The sequence below is a fragment of the Adiantum capillus-veneris genome, chromosome 24 (assembly GCF_014529385.1).
Source record: "Adiantum capillus-veneris isolate H3 chromosome 24, ASM1452938v2, whole genome shotgun sequence".
Lineage (NCBI taxonomy): Eukaryota > Viridiplantae > Streptophyta > Polypodiopsida > Polypodiales > Pteridaceae > Adiantum > Adiantum capillus-veneris.
The window spans coordinates 39,416,456-39,425,055 of NC_140954.1; the positions used below are offsets into that span (position 1 = coordinate 39,416,456).

General features: G+C 42.0%; 1 protein-coding gene across 1 annotated transcript; it reads left to right on the forward strand.

The window, feature by feature from the left end:
- The first annotated feature begins 1,034 nt into the window (after positions 1-1,034).
- LOC147426238 (uncharacterized) lies at positions 1,035-5,413 on the forward strand. The gene is made up of 2 exons (XM_086498191.1): positions 1,035-1,147; positions 3,391-5,413. The coding sequence occupies exons 1-2, from the start codon at positions 1,035-1,037 to the stop codon at positions 5,411-5,413; spliced, it is 2,136 nt and encodes a 711-aa protein (XP_086354317.1).
- The last annotated feature ends 3,187 nt before the right edge of the window (positions 5,414-8,600 follow it).

Sequence of the window (8,600 nt, forward strand, 5' to 3'; positions counted from 1 at the left end):
ACTCGCTCTCTACAACGCTCAACCCTCATTCACAGCAACGCTCGGTCTGGCTCCCCTTCCCTCTACTCATCGACCTCCTTTGTATAACAGTTGCTCATCGATTTTAAAAATAGTGTTAGCTTTTAAAAACATAGCTCTCTTTTATTAGCCTTGGCTGGCCATTATATGGACGACCATTGTGGCTTTCAAGGTGCAAGCTTAGGAGATTACATTTGAAGAAAATCTTCCCTACCGCAGCTATTAGGCTTATACCGCAATCAATGCTCTCGAAGTGATAACATTCCAAAGAGATAACCCATCAAGAACCTTTTGGCTTTCGTAAGAACTCCACCTCTAATTCATATATCGACTAAGCATGACGAGGTACAACATCTTGCCATGTTGGGCAAAATCCTTCAATCAATGTACCCCAAGAGACACCATTCCAAGTAAGAACTTAGAAGCTCCTCAAGAACCTTAAGTGCATCACATTCGGCATAAATATCAACCAAAACGGTGCAAAACACAGCATTAGCGTACATATCTACCATAGCTTTGCCGAGCACATTCTCGCAAGCAATGTACTCCAAGAAATGCCATCCCAAATAGTAAACTCGATAGTCACTTCCGGTGCAAAAATAGCCAAAATCCTTTTTCCTACCGCAATTTTGGCATTACCTACAACCACTACATTTAAAACGATGTCTTTACCCAAAAGAACACTAGAAAACCCCTCTTTTTTTTTCTCCTAGTGGCCGTGGAGCATCACGACAGCATCAGCCAGTTCTGACAGCTATGGACATGGGATTCATCACACAAGAGCCAGAACCTTCAAAATCTCCAGCTTTCTCAATGCTTCTTAAGGTTTCCAAGTAGACAGAGGAGGTCGAGGCAACAATTGCCCCTTCCTCTCTATGATCCTCTTGCACAAATCATGAGTATTTCTTCAACATTACCACCAAGAGCTTAGGCATGGCTCTCCAAAGGGAAAACTTGTTCATCGTCACAACGTTCATGACCAAGTACTCATCCGCAATCGGACTAGCCAAGAATACATGCCACTAAACAAGCCCACTTTGAAGAGGTTGAGTGCTCTTCAACGGGAGACTTTTCAACAGCTACTTCTGCTGATGGTGAAGGAGGTTTACAGACTGCATGAAGGTGAATTGTACCTACTTGCCTCCAAAGAACTCTAATTGGGGTGAGACACATTCAGTTGACAGAACTTGTGACTGAAAGTGACATGAGGTAGATTGGCCTCATGATATACTGCGCTAAAATTTTGCATAGGCTTTGATGAGAGCGAGCTAAAGGGTATTTGTTGAGGGCACCAAGGTGAAGAGGCACAGCATGGGATGTTTTCATAAAGCCACAGCGTGGGTTCCGATCTGTGCAAAAAAACTCATAAGCCTACGTCTATCAAAACAAAGTAAGAACAGTTCTCAGCAGCCATTTGAGAAAAACCCTGCCACATTTTCCATGAAACATCAAAGGTGAAGGGCCCGCAGCACTTGGGAGCCATTTATCGACATGGAAATCCATTTGAGAAAGACACTGCCACATTTGACATGAAACATCAAAGGCGAAGGGCCCGCAGCACCGTTGCTTGGGAGCCATTCATCGACATTTTCCATGAAACATACTGGAAGGACACCACACGCGCCTACTGACACAGAGAATATGAACATGCGAAACAAGAAGGAAAAGACCAACCAAGCAGGTTTCAGGGGACTTACCTGACACAGAAGTGGCCAGAGGGGACGAGGTAGCCATCGTCAGGCTGGACGACATCAAACAGGCGCCACCTTATCTTCCTGGCAGCCAAATGCTCTCAGAGATAAATTATCTACAAGGATGTATACAGTTCACAGACAAAGAAGAATGCTCAGTTGGTCTACATGAGGCCCTAGCAAGGCTCATTTTTAAAGGCTTCGGTGCCCTTCGGAGGCCTTGTAACCCTTCAGATAAGGTTTCTTTTTTAAATCCCTTTCAAATGAAGGTCAATTTTTGGGATCTCCCTTCGTGCGTGAAGGGTGCCTTTTAAAATGTCCTTCAAATGAAGGGTAGCGTGGCAAATTGCCCTTCAAGGACTAATACTTACAAATTCATATAATATATATACATATATACATAAATGTATGCATGTATAGTAATAAGTATTAAATATTGCCACGAGTGAGTGACGAGAGTCTAAACTCTGGAGTCCAAGTCCCAGGAGTCAAGATTTTGAAGTTTGGAGACTGAAGTTCATTAAAATTTAAGGGTCCAGGCTCCAGCACCGTCCATGCAAAAAAGGCCTTGATTTGAAGCTTCATTGAAGATTGAAGTCTCAAGCTCAAACTTCAAAAGTTCATTGAGCGCGCTGGCAACTGCACCGAGTTTCGAAACTGAGTCTGAGAGTCGAGACTCGACGATCGACTGTTGAGACTTGAGTCTTGAGACTTTGAGTCGCTCACCCGCACTGCGCAGCTCTCTCACACTGGTGACTCGGTGAGTCGTGAGTCTGTCGTGACTGCCTCAGTGCCTCACGCTGCTCAGTGCCCAGCTTTCTCCAAGTCTCAAGAGCCTCCGCACTACGCAGCCCGCTCAAGCCTCACTGCTCACTGGCTCAGCCTTGCGCAATTGTGCTCACAGCTCCGACTCCCGAGTCCCGAGTCTCTGCAAGTCTCAAGGCCACAAGGCTCCAGAGTCCAGCGGGCAGCGGCCAACTTTCAAGAGCGCCTCCCCTCAGCCCTTCGTAGCTGCACTCCAAGAGTCTCCCCTCAGCCCTGCGCTCATAGCTTTGTAGATTATTCAGTGGAGCAGCTTATTCTTGAGATAATACACCAAATTTCCAAAATTTAAATTCCAAAGTTCAAACTACAGTCACACACAAACTCCAGAGTAACATCCGTCGTCTGTTGTATTTACAACTTACAAGTCAGTGGTGGGTATTATTTTAGTGTGATGTAGAAAAACAAATCAACTTGTAAAGAGCTCAATAAGTTTTCTTTTTCCTTGCATTAGGATCCTTTTTTTTTGTCTTTCGTGTTACGGAGGCATTACTTTCACAACCTTGAGATCTATTGTCCGGACTCCGACATCAATGACAAAAAAAAAAGACAGGTAGACCGAACTTTTTAAGTGTATTTTTATCTCTTCGAGTTGTGTGAGTAGTGAATAGCTTTGCTTCCGGCTTTTAAGTTTTTTACATAAGCCTTGTCCATAAAAACGTGGTACCTTTACAAATTTAACTAGCACTTAATTCTTACTAAAGTTCTACACACTTAACTAAAGCTTTAAAAATGAACTTTTTCCTATTTTACCTTATTGAGTTTTGGATCTTTTTGACATTCCAAAATGGCTCCCCAAGTCGAGCAATAATGCATCTAAGCAATTGTCATTGAGCCAAGCTTTCAATTTGACAAACAGGGGAAGGGAGGGTGACACGTCCCAAGTTGCCTTGCAAGTCAATTTGAATGTAGACCCAATTGAGCTTCCGAGTGAGTCAGAAGATAAGAAGAAGAGGAAAGATGCATACAAGCGCACTTTTCTTTCTTCGTGGAGCATTAGCCATCCATGGGCTTATTCCATTATTGATAGTGATGGCATAGAGCGCGTGAAATGTACCACATGTGTGGAGGCTAAAGAGAAAGGTCGTTTTGCTAGTATCGGTGCCATCAACATTCAAAAAGGGGCATTGCGTGATCATGAGAATTCTGACCCTCATCGAAATGCACTCAAGAAACTTGCTATGTTGTCCAAGATGCCGGAAAGGATCATAGAGAAGCATGTAGAGCTAATGGTCGATGCCGAGAAGAATTGCATCATTAGCGTATTACAGGTTTTGTGGCACATAGTAGTGCATGATGCTTCCATTGAATCCTTTGAGAGAGAATGTAAGTTCCATGTGTTTATGGGGACTCCTCAGATGCCTTTGACAAATGAGTATTCCTCGTACACAAATGCAAATGCCGCAAGAGAGTTTCTGAAAGCAATGTATGAAGTTTCATGGCAAACTTTGCGAGAGGACATATGCAAGAGTCCTTTTTTCTCAATCATGATAGATGAGAGTACAGACCGTCAGTATGAGAAACATCTCATCATCTATGTCATGTATCTTACCAATGGTGGATATGGTGTTCCTATGACACGCTTTGTGCGATTGGTACATGTTAGGGATGGAAAAGCCAAAACTATGTATGATGGCATTATGCAACTCTTTGTGGATATGAAATTAGATGTTAAGAAACTTGTTGGCTTTGCATCCGATGGACCAAGCTCCATGGTGGGTATACGAGAGGGTGTAGTGGCAAAATTACGGCAAGTGGTGCCTCATATCATTGGTGTGCATTGCATTGCACATAGGGAGAATCTTGCCGTCAAGGATGCTTGTGAAAACTTTGTTGAATTCGTGCATGTAGACAAATTTGCAAATAAGGTGAGAGAGTGGATTGTCCATTCTACTCTACGTAGAGAAGAGATTTGCGAACTATATGACGTGTTTCATATGAAACATTATCAAATTTTGCAAATGCATGGAGTTAGATGGTTGTCACGTGGAAAAGTGATGATGCGCCTAGTAAAAATCATGCCAGTTTTACTTGCCGATTGGAAGTCTAAGTATCCAAAAATGTATGAAAAGGCAACATCCTTTCAAGTACAATTTTTGATGCATTTTCTTGCAGATTTGCTTGAGCAAGTAAATATGTTGAACTTAATGTTTCAAAAAGAGCATGTAGATATTACGTCTATTGGGCGTGAGATTGATGCAACACTCACTACTCTCTCTACGATGTACTTGGGCCATAAATTTGGAGATGGTTCCAAATGTTTGAAATTGTTTTTGAAAAATGTTGTTGCGGGTGAGCTTACATTCAAAGATGAAAATGAAAATGTAATCGATGTTCATAAGTTGCGCTTTGAAAGCTTGCTTGGAAGTTCTAATGCTGGAACATTAGAGGCAAGTATTGAATTGGGTAGACAATTTGTAAATGATTTGTTGGCCAAAGTAAGCGAGCGATTTTTTGACAATGCACTATTTAATGCTGCGAAGTTGTTCTCTCCAAAGAATTATCCAAACGACATTAAAGATAGAGGCCAGTTTGCAAAAGATAAGCTTGGCAATCTTTGTGCTAGATTTTGCATGGGAAGTCCATCTTTCATTGATAAAGAAAGGTGTGAGGGTGAGCTCATTCGATTTGTGATATACATGATGAATTCTTATCCAACGAAGGGGCTTTTTGAGACATGGGCTCAGTGCAGTGGTGAGATAGAATGGAGACAAATGTTTCCTGAAATATTCAAGCTATTTCAAATTATTATGGTTCTCCCAGCAAGCTCAGTTATGTGTGAACGAGGCTTTTCTAAGCAGAATAAGATCAAAAGTCATGGTAGAGCTTCACTTAGCTTGAAAATGCTAGATAGGCTTATGTTCATGTCTCTATTGCCTTAAAAAATTCCACACAAAGTGGATTGGGATGCATACTTTGAGGCATGGAAATCAATGAAGGAAAGGAGAGTCTGCAAGGTAAAGAAGACTATGGATGCTCCAATCGCATAGATCTTTGTGAAGTGCATGAGCACACTTAGGACTGCCGGGGCACTTTTTCCCCTCTTTAGGAGGTTTTTTCCCCCGGCTTGTATCTACATCCGTCACTCTAGGGCAAGCTTCATCTTTGTCTCCTCAGTGGGTAACGCTACTTTTTGGGTTATGTGATCTTTAGTTTCTCCTTTATAGTATCCATGTTTGTGTGCAGATTTGCAATTGTATTTTTAATAATCTTTACTTATCAATGCTTATGGATTGTATAGCTACTTGAGAAATAGCTTTGTACTTTATGTTTTTCGAATCATAGTTTTATCTCATCATGCAAATTAACTCTAGAGTTTCTCTCATGATTTATAGGTTTGTTTAATCAATTAATAATGTTTTTGGATAAGTATATTTATCTATGCTACATGCTAGCAACTATTACATTGTGCCAACAATTTAGAAATAGTTGTAGTTATATCTAGCTTCATGGTGGTACAAAATTATTGGCAAGATAATTAAAAGCGATAAATCTTTAGGAATCACACTACAAAGGGTGCATAATTTCTAATATGGCAAATGAAGGGTAAACTCAAAATTTGCCCTGCGCATAAAAAGGGTTAAAAATTTCCAACCCTTCTCATGAAAGATAGGGGCCACCCTTCAAAAATGAGCCTTGGGCCCTAGTTAAGCATTAAACTCTTGGGAGACCTTTTGTCGAGTAGGGGCTACCCAATTGGAGAAAAGCGAAAAAGGATGCGAATCTATTGAAGATGTTGTGTCGTAGTAGGAAAGGGGAGTGGAAGGTGAAAACAGGAGATGCAGTAGATGTTGAGGGGGGAGGCGCTCTGGCTGGGAGGGGGCTTGCGAAGACGTCGTGGAGCTGGATACGCAGAGATGCGTGGTGGCGAGCAGAGGAGGCGGAGGCATGAATGGTATATATTTTTCTATATATGGATGGCTTAGGAGGATAGCTCGACGTGACTAGTGGAGTGGTTACAGGAGTGCCAATGTAAGCCATGCACGTCGAGGTAAGGGTTCGAATCTACTGTTTCCTTTTGTGAGGGTGATGAGTATAATATGGTGAATCCTTCATAGGACAGTGAGAATCTGACAGAATCTCTGCATGTATTGAATAAATTATGATACGACCCAGTAGGTGCCCCAGTAGTGCGATGTGGCATTTTTCTTCAATATGACATATGTAAATTGTCAGCAATTGCACGTTCTCCACCAACCAAGTAAGACAACAAGACACAAGCATTGAATGACCGGGAGTCAAGTGCCAATAGTCTTCAACAAGCACCTCATTGCTCCTCCGTTGTGGGCATGTCCTCACATCCTTCTAGCTCAAGAACGTAGGACAATTGTCTAGCTTGGCTATTAGCCTCAAGGAACAAGGTGTCAACATCATCAAGCTCTAGCAACATGGATGTATTGGCAAGATTGTCTAGCTAAAAAATTCAAGACATATTCCTATCACACCTATCAACAACACGGAAGGCAAAAGGTGGGTTGTTGAATTCAAGCAACACGTATTTTGAGGTTGCAAAGGATGCCAATTGCAACAAGTAGTAGGATGCAAGAGGGGAGAAAAAACAATCAATTTTGATAGGACATTTGAGCCTCAAGGAAGGAGGTAACGGTGTCATGAAGCTCAAGCAACATGGATGTACTGGCAAGTTTCCAAGCTTGAAAATTTAGGACATATGCCTATCATGCCTATTCGCATCATGGAAGACAGAAGTTGGGATGTTGAATTAGAGCGAGAGAGATTTTGAGGTTCTACAGAACACCAAATGCAGCAAGCAAGATGGAAGAGAGGAGCAAGAGCAATCCATTTTGGAAGAACAGGCAAGCTTTCTATAGAAAGCTTTTGTAAATGCAAGCCTATCAGAGGTAATTGTTGGAGGTGTCAGGCATCAAGAGGTATGCCAAGTCTAGCAATAACACAACTTTGTCCTTTGATGAAGAGGTCATCTTTGCAAATTATATGGGATATGTGTGTGTGTGTGTGTGAGAGAGAGAGAGTGACAACCATGTCTTTATGGCCTCTTCTCTAAACTTCCCAAAGGCATTGCCAGTGGTCACCACCATTTTCTCCCTCACCTTTCTCCTTCTCCTCTATGCTAAGTGTAGCAAGTAGGATGCAAGAGGGGAGGAAAGACAATCCATTTTTTTTTATAGGACATGTCAGCCTCAAGGAAGGAGGTACCGCCGTAGTCAAGTTTAGGCAACATGGATGTATCGGCAAGACTATCAAGCTCGAAAATTAAAGACATATTCCTATCATGCCTATCAACATAATGGAAGTTGGGCTGTTGAATTAGAGCGACAGGGGTTTCAATTTTGTAGAGGATGTCAAATGCAAGAAGCGGGATGGAAGAGAGGAGGAAAAGCAATCCATTATTGAAAGGCGGGCAAGCTTTCTGCGACAAGATTTTGCATTAGGGAGGGAGAAGCCCAATAGCATTTTGCAAATTCTGGCCTATCGAAGGTAAGTGACGGAAGTGCCAGGCATCAAGGGGTATGCCAAGTTTGGCAAGAATATAGCTTTGTCCTCTGATGAGCTGGCCATGTTTGTAGATTATATGGGAGCGCTTGGAGTCCATATTACAACCCCCCCCCCCCCCCCCCCCCCCCCACCCTCTCTCTCTCTCTCTATGTGTGTGTGTGTGTGTGTGTGTGTGTGTGTTCCAGTAACAATATAACATAAACACCAAAGAATCCTTCCAAATTACAAAAGACACTAGAAACTATGTCAAAGAAAATGAGGTATAAATCCCATTCATAGTATAGAACGGACTTTATACACAAGTACAAAAGAATCAAGAGCCATAAGATATATAAATCCGCCATCTTCAAGCCAAGGAACTTTGAAAACCATAGTTGAAAAGGTAACCCACACCTGCACCCATGGAAACAACACAACACTTAGTTAGCATTGGCACCGTATGCAAGTGATGCATGGGTATCCCACATGTTATAGATGTCACCCAATTTGATTGCTTTCAAAGATAAATAATAAGAAAGGTCAAGTTAATCATATATTCATAGATGAAATCATTTACAAGGGGAAAAACATATGAAGCACCTCGTGCTTTACAAG

Excerpts from the sequence above, each read along its gene's own strand:
- LOC147426238 (XM_086498191.1), top strand. The coding sequence starts at position 1,035 with ATGCCACTAAACAAGCCCACTTTGAAGAGGTTGAGTGCTCTTCAACGG. Across the intron at positions 1,148-3,390 it reads AGACTGCATGAAGGTGAATT|GGGAAGGGAGGGTGACACGT; the intron begins GTACCTACTTGC and ends TTTGACAAACAG.